General features: G+C 39.4%; 1 protein-coding gene across 1 annotated transcript in view; it reads right to left on the bottom strand.

The window, feature by feature from the left end:
- Positions 1 to 18,713, bottom strand: part of LOC129378697 (transmembrane protein 182-like) — a 63,891-nt gene that overhangs the window by 40,211 nt on the left and 4,967 nt on the right. The window contains exon 5 of the mRNA XM_055059130.1: positions 18,050 to 18,209. Coding sequence (XP_054915105.1) covers positions 18,050 to 18,209 — 160 coding nt within the window. The remainder of the gene's footprint in view (positions 1 to 18,049; positions 18,210 to 18,713) is intronic.

Here is an 18,713-nt window from a genome sequence, read left to right as displayed (position 1 = left end):
GTTCGTCGGGGATATTATGCAATGAGTGTTATTTCAGGCAAGATCACGGGTTCCTAAATGGCATGCTAATGCGAGCCGCTTGGCAGCACGTTAAAGAAAATCCATGCATCGCCATTAAAAACAACAGCGGGGGCCAGTGGCAAAGGTCAATCATCTTGTTTTGGATACAGGCCTTGATGTAGGGCGGAAAAGTTCAGCTCCGACTCCAGCTGCCGCGCAGGTACAACTCGGTCAAAGCTGAAATATGCAAAAATAAAATGTCTACTTTGTGAGGCAGAGCCAGGGGGTTTTATTCTGTAAAGTACGATCGAAAAAATATCAGAGTAACACCAAATGCTTCTGTTTTTATCAGTTTAATTTGGGGTTTATACCTGCAAATAACAGGATTTTACAGGGGATGCTTTTCATTAATATGGAGACAAACAAAAAATGCTATTCAATGTACTTCAGACAAATACAATTTATAACCCTACTTTGCATTTTATTTCATTCGATTCTAGGTGGAACTAATTTCTCACACCTGTTGGTAAAATATTTTATCTATAGAGGCTAAAAAAAATGCAACCAAAGGTTGTTGCTTTTTCTGAATGTTTTTCCCTTCGGATAATCAGACTGTAAAGGTCTGTTTTATTGGCGTCACATTTATTTGATTAATTTGACCATGAGTTTTACTTTTACAATGATGCAATAACTCATAAATCTGCCTTAAGCATTTATATTTTATACGATGTACTGAACAGTTACAAGCTTTAGAACAGGATGCTGAAATTTATTCCTGATTCATTCTGTTTCGTGGCTTTTAGATTTGTTCACATTTTGACAAAATTTAAAGCATGACTTAAAAAATAGAAACAAGTTAACATCATTAGTTCAGTTTTGATAATTCAGGTCTTTTACCTTCAGAGTACAAAAAGATAACCTTGAAACTTTACCATAACTGTTTCCAATTTTGTTCTAAGATACTTAATATTTCTCACCATGTTTAAAGATTCTACTTAAACATGTAAATAAAATTTGTGTAGAAAGTTTTTTTCTTCTAAATTAAACATGCCAAGAATCTCTACTTACCGTAAGAAAAAAAAAAAAATATATATATATATCTATATATATATATCTATATAGATATATAGATATATATCTATATATCTATATAGATATAGATATATAGATATATATATCTATATATCTATATCTATATAGATATATAGATATATATCTATATATATATATATATATATATAGATATATATATATCTATATATATAAACAATTTAGCTTTTTAATCCCAATTGTCAGCATTATTTGCAGTCGGGAAACATTTTACCAAACATTTTTGGAAAACAAAGAAAGAAATGGGTTTTTTTTAAACTAGAATACTTTAATAAAAATGATCAAATAATTCCTATTCCCTTCCATTACTATCATCCTTAGTTCTTCTAAATGTTTTAATTTTGCCCTGGCTGTAGTTGAGAAGTTTGTTTTTTGTTTTTTTTTTAATCAATTATTTTCTAGAAAAGTACATTCTCCTGTCTTTCTTATTTTGAAGACTGGCTAAAAGATAGCAGAAAGCTGAAAGTCTTACTGTATAAAAACCTAATGACAGTGGGATCACATTAAAATGTTAGTTATACTTACTCCTAATAATTATGGCCCTGATGTTTGTTATTAAAAGGGTTTTTTTTTTAAATGTTTCTTGTTTTTTCTCACTGCTCAAACTAATCCTGGACAGATTTTGTCATTCTGCTTTCCAGGAAGAGTAGGGCCATGTGTGTCTAGAAACAGAAATAATTAATCAAGTAATATTTCATTCTCCTAAAGTCGATTTAATCATTGGAAAATTGAAAAGTTTCGGGTTTTTTTTTTTTTTAACTCGTTGAAGTTTCGGTTAGGTGTGGGATATCTGCCTCCTCTCTCCCTCCTCTCCGCGTTTCCACGCATCTTAATCATGTGCATTATTCCGGCAATCCAGATCACAACATTTTACATAATTCTTTGTTTATTCATTTTCTCCGACAGTCAGTGAAATTATGTAAAACACGCTCGGCGAGTGTAATAGCATGCGTATTATTCCAACACGTTAGCTTACTCGGAGGCAGAGTGTCCCATTTAAATGAGAATTACACTTAAATGTCACATGGGTTTATCTAAATTTATAAACAGTGCATTTATTATATTAAATTTGGGTGAATCCTGAACCAGTGCTCCGAGGGGTTGTGACTTCCTAATGCTTATTTAAATTGTAAACGCTTCCTTCCTTTCCTCTCTCCTTTCTGTATTATTTACCAAGTGGGTTTTTTGGGTTCCTTTCCCCTCACACCCCCACCGTCTCGTTCTGCGAGTTGACATGGCACCTGAAGAATTGCCCTTTGAATTTTCTCACAAAGAAACATCATTTGCTTTTGTGGAATTAATTCAATCATTAGCTGGCAGTTTGAAACCTGCAGCTCATTGAGAGGAAGAAAAAAAACAAGAAGAAGAAGAAGAAGAAAAAAAAAAGAGCGGATAATGCGATTCCTTCCATTCACGGCGGTGGTCCCTGGTCATTCCCTTCCTGATGGGCCCGGCAATCTATCGGACGGACAAATTACAACACGGGGTCTTCATTCAGAGAGGTGTGTGAAAGGAGCCCCCCCCCACGCCCCGTCTGCCCAGATCACAGGGGAGAGAGGTGAGCTTCACCTCATCAGCGCCCTTTGTACGCCTCCAGTCAGCTCTCATAGGAGCCATGTTTGAACTCAATCGTCGCAGTCAAAAAAAATGTACGTCCGTCTCCCGGGTTTGAAGTAAAAAGTGAGGCCCGACGCCGCGCCGTGGCAGCAGCACGTCCAGATGTTGGGCTGGGGTTGTGCGGCAGCCGGGTCCATCTGTGTTTACAGTGAGCTGCTTAGTGAGCGCCGGCGCCAGGGAGCCACAGCTAGCATATGGACATTTTACAAAAGGTTAGCCTGCATAAATTAGGAGCAATGGCAATCTGTTAAGAAGGTGGCTGAATGGGCCAATAAAAGGCAGCTGCTTTTACAACAAGAAGTGAAAAATGATACCTGAGCGTCGCCACACTGGAGCATCTGTAACCTCGCTTATTCATTACCCTTCATTATGAAACTTTGACTTAGCACCTGCTAATTGCGGATAACTTCATGCAACTTTTATACAATACAACATCATAAACATTTCATGTTCCAAAATTCTAAATCAAGTATATCTGAGATGTTCTTCCTTTTATTTGAGGGAAACTGTTACTTCAACAAGGGGCTCTTTAGTTTTCTCTCGTCTTAGACTGACATCTAGTGGCCACTGATAGAATAACACCCAGAGTCTACTGTACACATAGTCAGCTGCACTCCAGACTAGTAATAATTCTTATGTTTAGGTTGTAACTAGATACAAAGTAGAAAAACTTAACATGTTGAATGCTGTCTGAATAAATATGGGAATCAAGAATGTGGATAGGCTTGTCACAATAAGCAAAAAAATCAATTAATTGCACAATAAATTGGAACAAACTCAATTTCCATTTGCATGATTTTTTTTTTTTTTTTCCCTCCGTCTTTCTACCAAAATCTGGATGGTAAAAATCTTCATCGGCTTCATTTTTGGAGGATAATTTTGTTTACAGAGGCTTTGTAATTCTTTTTATTTGTTGTTCGTGTTTTGTTCATTTGGATATTTAAAACGTCTTCCGGTTCCAGTGGTAAACGTTTGTTAGAATTTAAAGTCTATTGATCCTTGAGAATGTGTACTTGCCATTATTAGCATTATACTACTTGAAAATGTTTTCAAAACAATGTTATCGTTGATCGCAAGAAATAATTGCAATTGTGACAGGCCTAAATATGAAAAAAAATGATTTCTTGTGTCCTTTATTTTCCTTCTTTTATGTTTGTATTTGGGCTACCCAAAATATACATGCATACGAGACAAAAAGCCACAGAACTTCAGCAAAAATCTTTTTGTTTGTTTACGTAAATATGTATAAATCCCTTTTGTCCCAGAAGAATAACAAGGGAGGACAGAACAAGATGCCAGAATTGAAAGATTGTTGGAAATAAGTAATAAGAACAAAGTGAGGATGGAGAAAAGGACAAGATTGACACTGGTATTTACTAATGCAAATACTCTTCTCTGTCTAGGCTTCTTCCAGACTGCTCAGTAATGGCGGCTCAAACCAAACTAATGTCATGGTGGTGAAACCAGACAGGATCAACAAATCGGTAAACTAACCAGATCACGTAGATCCAGTGATGACATTTTGTTTTAGATCAACTAACAGTCATTTTTGACAATGTCATTTCAAAAAGCATTTTGAAATGATGTCTTTTTAAAGGTCATGTTTGACCTCTGACCTCTCCATGAACCTGATCACTGGTTGTTCGTCTCTTGAAGGAAATATCTGCCTCAAGCAATTGAAATGGCAGAGTCGTTTAAATCGGAGAGTCAAAGGAATTATCCTTCCCTCTTTAGATCTCAGAATATTTGAGAAATTGTATTTTATTTTCTCCTCGTTGAAACAGCTGTAGAGATTTTCTGTGCAGCGTTTTGAATGGCATCACAAGAAGAAATAGAGTTTAAACCTACAAGCACAGCATGAACGTTTCTTAACGTAGGCTCACGTTGAAAGGTACACCTCTAATAGATTCAGCCTAATCTGCCCGTGTTTGCTCTTGTCTGAGTGTTACCTCCACCACTGTGTAGGCGGTTAGGATTGATTAACAATAACAGCAGCTGACTGAGCAGGAATAATTCGCCAAAAACAAAGCATCTGGAAATAAAGAGGGCCGCCATGAGAGACCGAGGCTGAAGAACCGCCGCTTCCTGTCTGTTCCCATGCCGCCTAATTGAAGCTTTGTCGCCGAGACAGGCGACAGGGGGAGGTTCAAAGGCTAACGGGGTCCAGGGACAACACACGCCTCGCCGCCTTTGATGTGGGCGGTTTCCTCCCAACACGCGGCCTTTGATACAAGAGGTCGGCGTTGGAGAGGCCTTGCCGGACACAGCGGGTATCTGGGAAAAGGAGAGGCCAGGTCATGATGAGACGAGAGGGACGTAAACTATGGTCATCCACAGCCGGGGATTCATATTCGGCTTCAAGGGACCACGGTAAGCGGAAAGAATACCAACCCCATCGTTTCCTTCAAATGTTGAACAAATCATTCAATGAAGTCTCGTCCAACTGGAAACTTTCATGGCGGAAGGTCCCAAAGATATGAAGACACTGAGCAGTGGTACTTTTTGAAGGTAGCGTTTATGATCAGCTCAAAAATGTCTAGGGGAAGACCAGACAAGAAAGTGACTTGAGTTTTGGGGATGGGGTGTTAGGATCAGGAAGGCAGGTACCTTGAGCCCCCTGGATTGAGTTCAGTTCATCTGAATTTACTTACAAGCTCTTTTCTCCCCTGATTGGAACCAAAACTCCAACATTTGTCCCATTTCCAGCTGCTGTGGTTCCAGCTCACTGCACTGAGTCAAACCAACCAAGAACAACTGAAGGAAATTACACAAAAACCACTGAAAACACAGAGTGCAACTTCCTTCTTCAAATGAAAACAAAAACAGAGGAGCGTCAGATTTTTGCGGGAGGATTTTGTTTTTGTCTTTAGCGAAAGACGACGAGCCATTCTCCTGCTAGCACTAGGCTAGCTCATTTGTTTCAGTTGTATTTACCCAGAATGCCATTCGATGTGCCCATAAGTACTTCACAAAAAATCTTGGAACAGGAAAACTTTGCACAAGTCATGTTCCACAGACATGTCAACAGACAAGGCTGTCTTGTGTGCGCAAGATAGGGGGTTTCCAATATTTACATTTTATCTTAAAAGTTATTAAACCAAGGTTCTTTAACGTAAATAGATAAAATAGTACTGTAACCGGTGTAGCAGTAAATTCTGCTGTTATATTGAGGACCTGTTATAGGATAAGTGGGCAGTATAGGTGGTGGCCATGTTAAGACTTTAGACTTCCCATCAACACTTTGGGCAGCCTTAGCTCTGTTGGAGAACAGAACCAGTCATCATTAACCATTTCACACTGTGGGGACTCAAACTGCACTCTCCAGAACCTTTCTCCGTGTTGGACTGCCTCTATTGATTACCATGTTTCTCAATGTCTTCCTGCCTCTTCATGTTGACTTCCTACCTTTTTATTTCCGAAAACAAAAGAAGTAGCTTTGAAAGACATTCAGGGTGAGTTAAAGGTAGTTACCCATCTGATACAAAAGGGAAAGGAGGTTTCGACCGTGTGTCACCGCTTCTAAGATGAAAGATCTGTCACGGACGTATATATGGAGAAACAAGAGAACAAACCCTTATAGCAGGGACATTCGTCTTCCAATGACTTTATCTCATGTCCTCACAAGCCCTTTCTGGCATCATTCATCCCTTGCCAATACAGATCACCTGTGAATGCCCTGAGTGCATAGAGTTTGAATGAAAGGGTGGCTTTTGTTTTCTGGTAAATGAAGCAAAACTGGAGATCAATGACGACTTTTTACCACCTCTAACTGTGCGGTACAAGCTTTGGGATGATTATTCATCACCACAGGGTTTGAAGCAAAGCCTTGAGCTGCTTAGCTACAGGTAGACATAACAATTAATCTTAGTGAAATCATACAAATTAAATTAATACCTCATGATTCCTGATCATAAGCATGTGGAGCATGTTTTCCATAAAGGTTTGCATTGCCTGCTCCACAGGCGAGGAGGGAAACAGGTTGGTCAAAGGGTTTGGTTGGTTCGACTCAGAGCAGAAAGAGAACCACACCAGCCAGGAACATTACAAATGTTGCAGCTTGGCCACTGGTAGGCCTGATGTCTACCAGACTATCAACTGGGAAAACAGTCTTAAAACGGTTAAATCCGGATTCTGCTCCAATATTAAATTTATTAGTAAGTTGATTAATATTTGATTTCAAGGACATATTTAACGTCTCGTTTCCAAATGACTGGCAACCTCCATGCTTCAGTTTCTGTTTCAAACAGAAACCAGTTCGTTTCACCATCTCGTTTCCATCTTGATGTCCATCAAAACGGCCAACTGTCTCTTAAGATCTCTTATAAATGGAGAGAATGGAGGTGAATATTATCTGCAAAGCTCATATTTCCTTTCCAATCTCCAAGTCAAATCCCCATGTGTGGGGCTCATGGAGTGGCTGCTGAGGGCAGGTCTGCTGAGTGGAGATGATATCAGCCCGTTATTGCCTGCTCCTTTCACTCTTGCCATGATGAGCTGTGCTACCGAGTGTGTTGTTGCCTAATTCCCTCTAACTACAGCCCTGTGTAATCACACACCCCAATTAACCACCTCGGCTCCCCGTTTCCTGCGCCGTGCACGCCGCCCTGTCTTCTCGCCACACAGAGTAATTAGCTTTCATCTGAAAATGAAAAGAAAGGAGCAGCTCAGCAATTGTGCAGCCACTCTCTCTTTCTGCCCGTCTCTCTAGCACTCTACTTCTCATATCATAATGGCCTGCAATTTCAATCAGATGGATTTTTATCGCTGACACTAAGAAAAATTGCCTCTCATCCTAGTCACTCTTCTCAGCAGCCCCCAAACAAGCAAGCCGTCTCATCTGATAGCTGGTGCTTTGAGACAGCCATCAAGGAGAGTCCTTGTTGTGACTGGGAGGTCTTAGTTTGATATTTACAAAGGGTTTAATTCCCCCTCGGTGGATGTGGGTGGCATAATGGAGGGATCTGCTGTAGTAAAATTTGATTTCCATCCACCTAATGAGAGGAAGGACAGAACAAATCCATGGCAGATTTTTGATTATGCCTATTTGTAGTTAGAGGTGCGATTCCCTCCTTGAAGATGCACTTGAAAGACAATTGACTACCAGCTAGGCAATGATTATTTGACTTGATCCAATCCTGACTGCCTAAACATATTTTATCTTCCCTTAAAATATTATATAAGGTCTGGAATTAGAGTTGAGATGAATATATTGCTCATATTTTGTTAGACCAGAGAAACTTCTCAAATATATTACAGCAAAAACATTAAAGTGAAGCTTGGCTTCACTGGCCGAAACCCAAAAAGTTGAAAGAAGCTGTCCAAACTGAGCCTGAAAAGCTCACCCACTTAAAAACGCAAAAGAAAAAAGAATACTTAAGTATGCATCACATTTTAACCAGCTTTGCTACTTATAAAAATCTTAACTTTTTTATTTGAAGTCACTGTTAAAAATCAGGGCTTTTTTTTTTAAATATTTAACTTTTTATTGTAAGATTAACTACAACATTTGTAGCCAACGTTTCAGATATAATTACTAAGTGAAAATATGCAGAAACAACACCATAAAGCAACACAAAAGACGTTTTCTCAACATTTGCTTGAAAATAAAAGGGTTTGTTGAGCTAAGTTTTGGTGAGTAAGGTTTGGTTTGGGCGCCCTTAGCAAGCAGAACCCCAGCAGATGAAACAGAGATGAAATCATTAGGAAGTTAGCAGCGGCTCCTCACAGGTACAGTGGTAATGTGACACGAACAGCACACTTCGCTGTCGCCCGCAACAGTTCCAGCTGGGTGAATCATTGTTCAGTCATACAAGTGAGCAGCCTGTTAACAATCCAAGCCCTGACATTTAACACATAATAAGGTGTTTCATCCCATCTCCTTTCCAGGTGGAACAACCCAAAGACCTTTTAACTTCACAATATGACTGCTCTTTCCTTTTCTTACCACCATCCCCACCTCCTTCTATCCCCCCCTCACGGGTTCTGCTCTTATCTTTCCATGTCCCAACGAATCGATGAGGAGTTCGTGAGCCCGAAGAAGGGATTGGCCTGACAAGGGGGCAAAACGCAACACCGCTGTGGACTGAGGTAAACACTCCAGAATTTGAAATTTTCCTCATGAATTTTCCACAAATAATGGAGCTAAACTCGGTGGTGCTAAATAGTTCAGCTTTTGCGCAAATTTCAAAAGACTTTCAATAAAAACAAACTTAACGTTCGCCTGATAGATAGGTAATAACTATTAATTGACTGATTACGAACTAACAAGTTTCTTTGGGCTAGTTAAGGTGCAAGAGAGCAAATAAATCTGAAAGCAGCTTTAAGGTCCGACACAAAATCACTATCAATAAACTTCACAAACTGCTTATTTTAGACTAATAAAGGAACATTGAGTTTGTAACTGAGCTTTTTATTAGTTATGAACTATTAGTGTTCCCATATGTTGCACTTCAATGTAGAAACAAATGCTTTTCCTTTCATTTTAATCTTGTTTTATTTCTAGCACATCTATCGGTTTGTCAGAATATACATTTTATTCTCATTCAAAGTCAAAATCTGTTGTTTTTTTGTTGTTGTTTTTTTTCAATATAAGCTGCAGTAATAGTAGCATTTGGCTGCATTGTCTCTTTTTCAAATTTTCATCCATTACTGAACAGTTTCCACAAGAAGTTCATGAGGAAAAATTATGTTTTTCACGTCAATACTTCCAAACCAAAGTAACCAAAGCAAGAACTTCTATACCTGTAGAGCTGACACGGTCTTTAAGTTGAACTCAATTGACTCCATTTTGTCTCCAAATGAAACCAGTTGGATCCCATATTCAAATTCAAATTCAACTAACACTTTGATCCAAGGATTTCATTAAATGTAAGAATAAAAACATCAACAGAGCAGAATGTGTATGAAATACTGTGGGCGTTCTGGCGTGTTGGATCGTTAAATCTGCAGAGGAAGTGGGATGCCCGGGCAGAAAAGGTTTTATCTCTTAAATCTGTCCCAGTCTGGCGTTTCCAGAGCAGCTGCTGGCCTCCTGGTTCTGCAAATCCTCTTTCTCCTCTTCACTTCCATTTACCGATCTCAGATGTTTACATGTTAAAAGAGCAGATCGGTAATCCTGCTACGGATTGATCAAGATTCAGATAAAGCCTTTCTGTCTTTGAAAGCAGGAAGTGTGTGACATGCAGCTGTGTCTGAAGGTGCTGCGTGGTTCTGATCCGCTGCTCTCCGCCTGGGCCTGCAGCCAGCAGAACCTCCCCTCACGCCGCATCACTTCCTCCCAGGTTTGCGTGCGCCGCGGGGGCTTATCGTCTTAATAAATAAACCTGGCTGGGAGTGGAATCGGAGGAACACAGGAGGGATCATGAACCCCCCCACCTCTCCTCTTCGTCACACAGGGATTATCCCTTTCACTTAGCGACAGCGCCGCTCGCTCCTCCTGCCAGGTTCAACTCCCAGCATGCAGCGGGGAGATTGGCGGCCTCCTCCTCCTCCACGTTCTCTTCTTCTCCTCCCCTGCACACCTGGCTCCCTGTCTGGTTTATCTCTCCTGGTGGGAACGCGGAGCCCAGCGTTTCTCCCTCCTCATCCTCCTCTTTGATGCCGCGTTGCCGGCGCTCGTCGAAGCCGGGCGGCTCGTCTTCCGGGGACTTCACGGATGTGCCAAAACAAGATTAGGGAGCGCACCTCTGGTTAAACTGGGTTGTTTTGTTACCTGATGCAGCGGCGGGTTTGTGCTCAGATGAGATTGAGCAGGAGGCTTTGTTCGCAGACTTATTTTTCCTTCACTCATCTTTCATGTCAAAAAACAAAACAGCACTAACCGTTTTTCCACAACGTATTTTCTTAAACTGGATTCACTGTCGAGCGTGAGTCAGTGTAAAGTTTAAGGCAGCAAACGTTTTAGGAGTTCTTTGGATCCTGTTTGTCAAATTGAACGCTAATTTTCTTTATGGTTAGAAAGTTAATAGACTCTATTTTCTTTTTTTTTCTTTTTTTTGCGTCTTGTGTAGTATTCTAACCTTATATCTATTTCCTTTTGCTTTTAGCAGAAATTGATCATAATTGAGGAAAATAAAGGTCTTGAAACAATTTTTGTCAAATTTCATATTTGTTCATTATTATGGCGTTTCGCACATAAAAATGATTTTTGTGATTTCTACATATATTGTTCAGACGTACAATTTGAACTAAATCAATATTTGACCGTTTCTTCATCCTTTCAGCTCTTCTACAGTCTTTATTTGCAGGACAATATGGCCGACTGAACCCAAACTCCTGTGCCTCAATATCAGCTATGCATGCATGCATTTTGTTCACCTTGCAGTTTGGTTGGTGTGTGTCCTGAGTGTGTTTACTCAGCACAGAGTTTGTCTCTCACCTCTGGCTAATTCTCACACCCTGTTGATGAATCCACTGCATTAGCGAGGAAATGAATACAGTCCTGTCTTCCTTTGCTCGCTCAGCAGGTTTGGTTCAGTGAGATCAAACAGACTAAAGTAAAACAGGCTTTAAAAACAAATGTTTGGTTTCAGAAATACAGTTTATTATTCTTAAGCAATGCAACTGGAATTGTTTCAATTCACTATAACTGGACTAAAATATACAGTTTGGTGGACTTATTTAATTTAATGGCAGCAAACGTCCTATTTAGCAACATTTAGTTTCACATCCTGCGTTAATTCCAGTTTAATTCGCGCTGAAAGAATATTTTAAATCATTTTTAGTCAGTGAAATACTTTATTTAAAATAGTGTCAATAAAAGCAACCAGATTTTTGAACTAATTACTGTTAACCATTAGCCAATGGGAGATGCTAATGTTTAACTTAAGATAATACCTTCAACAATCTTGTCATTGTGGTATGATTAGAAAATAATAATAAAAGTTCATTATTGTCAGCCATTAGCTAACAGGAGTTCAGCTCCTGACAGTATTTAAGATAATTCTTGTTTTGAAACAGAAGGAAAAAAATAGATTGTAATACATCATAAAAAAATATATATGCTTGTATTTTAGATAAAATACAACGTTTTCCTTTTTTCATTGAACAAATAAAATCCTTACTTGGAGCAATGAAAAACCGTCATGAAGCTAAGTGATTTACTTCAAACGGAGATGTTTTGATCCCTAAAATGTCTAAAACCAGATAAAACACTTCCACTGTGCTCCTTCCTGTCTGTGTTTCTGTATACCTCGGTACGTACGGATAACCTGCCGTTATCCCCTCCCTCTGACTCACTGCTGCTGCTGCTGAGCTGTTTGTTTAGGAATCTGGGCCCGAAAATTGTATTCCATCGACCATGCTCGCTATCAACACACAATTATCTGGGTTAATCATGTGGAACTGTGGCAAATTCACCTGGGGCTCAGGAACTAATGACATTCGCGTCTGGCCCTGCGTTAGTGAAATGGCCCCAGCACCTGCAGCAGGAACACGGAGATTGCCAAAGAAAATTTGGTCTCATTTCGTCGTCCTCGACGCCAGCCCCCACCCCTCCGTTACCCCTCAGACTTTCCTTACTAACAGCTTTGCCCCTCCCCCCTTCAATCTCTCCTCTTTTCTCATTTCCATCCCACTTTGCCCTTAAATTTGTTAATCTTTCAGGTTTCCTCCTCTGCCCGTTTTGTTTCTCTTGCACCTTCTCCTCCTTGCTTTGTTCAGAGCCTGGAGCCGAGTGTTGGGCTTCACACCTCTTCAATATTCAGCAGCTTCCAGCTCCACAAACTGTGTTTCACCTGAGCGGCGCGGAGGTGATGCAGAAGCCGAAGATGAATCGGTGACACCGGTTCCGGACAGGCAGCGACTTGCGTTCACGCTGTATAAATAAGAAAGATGGGAGTGCAGTCGGCGGGTGTTGATGTTCTTCCCGGCCGTGTTTCTTTTGTCTTTTATTGCGCCGCAGTCAATCATTCGCGCCGCGCAGTCCTTCCCACCAACTTCCGAGGAAGTGGAGAAGCTCAATGCTCATAATTATACATCAATACAAACATATGTTTCCCAATCACAGATGCCATCCATGTGTGAAATGGGTGTCACACCGTTGGAGGTCTCATTATTCCTGAAGTGCGTATCCAACGCCTCGGCTCGTATGGACTGGGTTGGAACACTTTCCTTCATATTCCCAGGCGGACCGTCGGATCATCACCATACTGTACTGAAGACTCCGTTTCAAGTTTGGTGTGAAACAATTCTCTGAAAAATGCCTGAGTCAGCGCGGATGGAGTTAAGATTCAATCAATTAGGCGTCCCAATCTGGTGAACTTAGGTCCTGCTTTGATTTGAAAGTTCTGTGTTCCTTCTGCATTTCAGTTTGTTCTTACTCCGTTTGGTGATTTCCTGAAAACGTTTTCTCATGCTGATCTGATTCAGGTATTTTCTTCTGGCCCATTCTCTGTTTATGAAATGCTGAGGTTCATGTCAAATGTCATGGCATGAACACCTTCTGAATGTAGACTCACGTAAACAATTTAACTCATAACACGAAAAAAAAATCATAAAAGCATTGCACCGTGTAATGATTTCAGAAATATCCAGCATTTTGAGATGGGAAGATGAGACATGAGGTCATTTTAACACCAGATAAACAAGAGCTAATCTGAAAGTTGTGACACCAAAACAAGCACAGCCAATTGGGCGTTGGCCAAGCCAAGGTTACATGCATGTTGCAGTCATGTGATGCAAAATTACAGAATTCAATAACAGCATTAGCCAGACTCCTTGTGGTTGCCTCTAATCACCGTCTGCCCCGACATTTGAATGAACAGATTTGCACACAACAACATATGTAGACGACAGTATATTTGCAGCAGTAACTGTTGCGTTAATTGAAAAATGTTCCCCCAAAATAATCAAATTTAGAGCTTAAGATGGCACTGGAGCCCCCGTGTTTCCAGCTTGTCCCTAACCAGGTTTAGAAAGCTCACAGGATTCCTCAAACGCCCCCAAAGGCTCCACATAATCTCATTCTTCTCCCTGCTTAATGGAAGATAATGCAAGCGGGCACGCTGATGAATCAATATGCAACAGCAGCTTTAGTTTGATAATTAATAAGAGTGTTGGAAATAGATTTGTGATTTGGCAGGGCAGGTCTAATATCACCGTGCTTTCCACTCTCACAGCCCTGAGAAGTAATCTGGTTCATTTTTTCCCCCTTCAGTGGTGCTAATTCTGTGACTAAAGCCTGTTATCTCATGAAAGACCCTGCGATGGGATCCGATGGCATCCTGACATCTGTATTCATTCCTCACAAAATTAGTCCTGACACAAAATTAATGAAAAAATACTCAGATTAGAGCAGAAGCCGAATCTGAAGGAACAGAGGCAGAAATCAGGTTTAGTCTTGGGTTGGGTTTTGGACGGATTAGCCGAATCTTCCAGCTAGTTTTGGCCTGGATTGAAACATCAAGGAGAGGTTGTGATGGTTGCAGCTGAGACATTAACTCAATATAAACACTCCTCTGGTAAACTGGTGGGAAAAGACGAGCAGCAGCTCCCTTGGCTCTCATTAGAAGTCCAGCAAAAACAACACCATGGGCAACATTGGGAAGTGATTCACTCTCTGATCACCAACTTATCCCATCAACCTCACCTAAAGCCTCTGTCAGCTGATGATTCCCTCCGTTTGCGAGGAAAAGCAGTCTTAGATGAAAGCCACAAGGGATGGATGACAGTTGGACTTAATCTCTGGTATGAGAGGCAAGAACATCTGGATCAGAGAACCCACGTTCACCCAGCTTTATGATTCAGAGTTGTCCAACCACTTATTGCCTCGTTTCTTAGAGTTGACCTATGAACTCTGACCTTTTCTGAGCCCATAGAGGCCATCGGTGGAGGTGTCATGGATTCTACTGGAAACTCCTGAAAGACTCACCAATATGACCTTCCATGTACAATATTAGAAATGATTTTTAAAAAAGGCAGTAGATCGTTTCAATCCGATTGCCTGATAACCTTACGAAACAAAAATATATGGCAATGTATTGGAAAATATAATTTAATACGTTAAGCAACATATCTCCACATGAGATTTTGTATTTTGGGTTTAGTTGGTTTGAGTGCAGCATGAAGGATAAAAATGGAACAAATGGTGCATTTTTAGTCCTCAATCGAACCAAGTCTACCGGACTAATTGCTGTAATGTGGACAAAATCTTAAGTCCTAGTCCAGTCTGACTGAGTCTGGACTCTACAGGACCAGTTTGACTTCACAGAGACATATATTTAATCCCATTTGAAAGCTCTGCAAGTAAACACTCCAAAACGAGGTCAACTTCATTCTGGAAGGTTCTAGAAGGGTCTGACAACACATGTGGGTCTAGTCTTGACGCAACTCACGTCTTTGAATCCCAAAGTTGTCCTAAAGAGCAGTCAGCTGCTCTGAAGGACAGACTGAATGCTAACATTAGCATCTTCAACTGTGGCATGATCAGTCATTTCTACTGCGAGTTGTGTGCAGCCCAAACTAGCAGCAGTTTGAGGACAGGGATGTGATGGAGGGTCCATCAGTTGTTTAACAAGCTCTAATAAGCAGAAGAACAAACATCAGCAAGGATACAACAGAAGCTAATGGAAAAGTATATCAAAGAAAAATGCTTCTGTATCTAGCATTGAGAGCTATGAAACTCCTCTTTCCATTCCAATAATGTTTGTTATTCAACTTGGCTAAACGTATTAATCTAGGATGGAAACGTTTCTAAACAGTTCAGGTCTGAGCTGGTTGTAAAGTATGTAGGAAGAAACAAACTGAAAGGCAGGGCTCTGAGGATCATCTCCAGAGGGAGAACATTGAGTTATGTACATCAGTAACTCAGCCGATGCCCCCTACAGGAAAGAAGGTGCTACAACAAAACTGAAATAAGTGTGAAGTCATTTAATTCCCACGAAGACCAATATTTATTGTTTAACTTGTACATTTTTGTAGAACATGAACTGTATTGGTTTTCACTTAAATACATTGGTCTCATCTTTACTTTTGTCTAAAAAGCCATGTAAAATAACTTAAGCTTGAGGTATTGTCATAAAATATCTTTTTATGAAAATGAGATTTACTAAACCTCTGAATGACTTTCAGAGAGAACTGATTTTAACGATATTCTCCAAAGCGTTGGCAGCCATTTTTTATTTCCTGTAAACACCGTTAGCATCGACAACACCGTTAGCATAGAGATCGGCATCAAGATGGCGGAGAGCGCAGATGGGCAGTAATGAGCTCTGGGTAGCCAAGTAGTTAAACATCTATAAAGTCCAGACTTGACACAAAAAAGGACTATAGTGGTAAATTAATAATAATAATAACAAGTAAATATTGGAAATTGAACTACAGTCTCCTTAAAAATGACAGCTACTGCCAAAAAAATCAAAGAACTGATCCAAAATATTAAGAACTCTGAAGATTTAAATAGTCCTGTCCAAAAATGGGAATTACAAGATCAGAGAATTTTCTATCTCGTTCAGTAAACAAATGAAAAAAGATCTAGATATTATACAACAACTAAATTTATATTGCAATAAGCCCAATCCCTCAATTGAAGACAAACAAAAATACAAGTCCTCCAACCCAAATTAGATGAAATGTATATTCAAAGGACCAAAGGGGCTTTTATGAGATCAAGAGCAAGATGGATCGAAGAATGAGAAAAAAAACAAGGCGTACTTTTGTAATCGAGAAAGAAGACAAAATTCGATCAAATCCTTAATAATAAATAATGTAGAAACCAACAATGAAAACTTAATATTCACAGAGATTTTTAAATTCGATAACAACTTATATACCTCCAAATTCTCAGAACAAAAATCTCCCATCTTCTTAAAACAAATTGAAACATTTATCCCTAAAATAGCGGATTATTAAAAAAAACTTGTGGCAACAAGATTACAATAGAAGAACTTGATAAGGATGTTGATCGCTTATCATTAAACAAAGCAGCGGGTCCAGATGGACTGACAGGAAACTTTCAGAAACACTTTTGGGAAGACATAAAAATATTACTGCATCAAATTTTTACAGAATTTTTTAAAAACTATACAATACCTATGACGATGAATCAAGGTATTACTATATGTATCCACAAACCAGACAAGGACCACAGATCTATTGAGAATAGAAGACCTATTACACTCAGAAATTCAGATTCTAAGTTACTAACATACATATTTACCATGCATCTCCACACGGGGATCTCAAACATTATTGCAGAATCACAATTTGGCTTCTTAAAAGGAAGGTCAATCCACAACAATATCAGACTGGTGAAGGACCTTTTCCTTGACTTTTATAAAGCGTTTGACTCAGTGGAACATCAATTCTTATTGTAAGTTCTTGAATATTTAGGTTTTGGTTTATATCAAAACATTAATAGTTCTGTAATACTACCTAAGGGCACCACAGCTAGATTTAACATCAATGTTGGAATCCCTCAAGGATGTCCCATTTCCCCATATCCCTTTAATTTAGTGCAGAAATGTTAGTAATCCATCTTAAAAACTGTGCAGACGTTGAGAAATTAGACGTTTTCAGTACAGAATTAATTATTAGCCAGTTAGCAGATGACACCACTGTTTTCTTAGAAAACAACAAGCAAGTTCCAATTGTAATTGAAAACATAATTTCTTTTTTCAGAGGCTTCAGGACTAACTAAATTTAAAAAAATGTGAGCTTATAGCCATTCATGACACTTCCCTAAAAGACATATCTAGCATTCCAATTAAATACTCGGGAAATGTTATAACCAAAAACCAAGAATCAACCTTAACTATTGAAAACAAATTGACTTTGAATGTCTTAATGGAACCCTTAAAATTAATTGGTTGAAATCCTGGGTTAAAAATTCCCAGTTATTTTGGTACCGTGTTCCAAATTATGTATTTATCAAAATAGGTGGTCTAAAACTTGGACTTCCAGCTGATTTCAAGATAAATAAATTGTTCCATGAACAAGTATTACTACACTGGAAAATTACTACACTCCTCCATCATATGGAATAACAGATTGATAATACATCGCAATAAATCCTTATTTTACAAAGATTGGATGGAGAAGAATAATTGGTCTATTACAACTTGCATGTTAAACTACGAACAATTGAAATCTCTTGTTGCTATTTTATTGTTTCATTAATATTATTTTTTTCTTAGCCATATTACTTTACTATTCCATTTTATAATATGCCTTCAACGGAGTTGCACTGTTGTAATTGCCTTACTTGTTTGTGTTTACTTTGTTTAAATAAAGTTTAAAAAAAACAAACACCGTTAGCATCAACAACACCGTTAGCATCGACACCACCGTTAGCTTTAGCAATCTTCTCAGCTGCTGTTTCTCTTACCTTAATAATGAGTCCAGCAGATCCACACTTGATTGTAGCGATTCTTCTTCGATGTCCAGCTTCCACGTGCTGGTTTCCTGACGCCATTTCCATCTCGGACGCTTCGGGAGTTCAGCAGCCGGGCAAAAACGTCCGCAGAGGTCGGGCCGCTTGTCCGCCGCTGAAATGCAAAAGCGCCTTCAGTAACTTTGTCAGGGAAAATGTTAACTATTTAGAAACAAGTAAATAATCCAGGGAATCACAAACCACGCTAAATTATTATTTCTTCTGCTTCTGTTTCTTGTTCTTGTGCTCAATGGCGGCGGACAGACCGATTGTAATGGTACATTACCGCCACCAACTGGACTGACTTGTGAAATGCAATTTAAGATGGAAAACAAGAAAGGTCATTCAAACCCGCTCTGATGATAAGTTACCTATTGACAAAGAATTCCCAATTCTTTACCCAAGATTCAAATCGGTTCAGAGCTGGACCGGAGAGTCCTACCCAACTTTCTATCAATGTCCAACAATGTCCAACAGAACCAGCCATCTGGTTCTTCCACATCTGTACTTATGTAGATTCACTTTTCTGTCTTTTTTTCAGTTTCACCTGGAATTTCATCAACTAATACCTTCCAAAATGTCTATGCTTCATTTATTTGGAATTAAATTTTGCACAGTA

This window comes from Poeciliopsis prolifica, unplaced genomic scaffold (assembly GCF_027474105.1).
Source record: "Poeciliopsis prolifica strain line A6 unplaced genomic scaffold, Auburn_PproV2 SCAFFOLD053, whole genome shotgun sequence".
NCBI classification, from domain to species: domain Eukaryota; kingdom Metazoa; phylum Chordata; class Actinopteri; order Cyprinodontiformes; family Poeciliidae; genus Poeciliopsis; species Poeciliopsis prolifica.
Note: the sequence above shows the minus strand (reverse complement) of the source record. Positions and strands in the feature narration are given on the sequence as shown.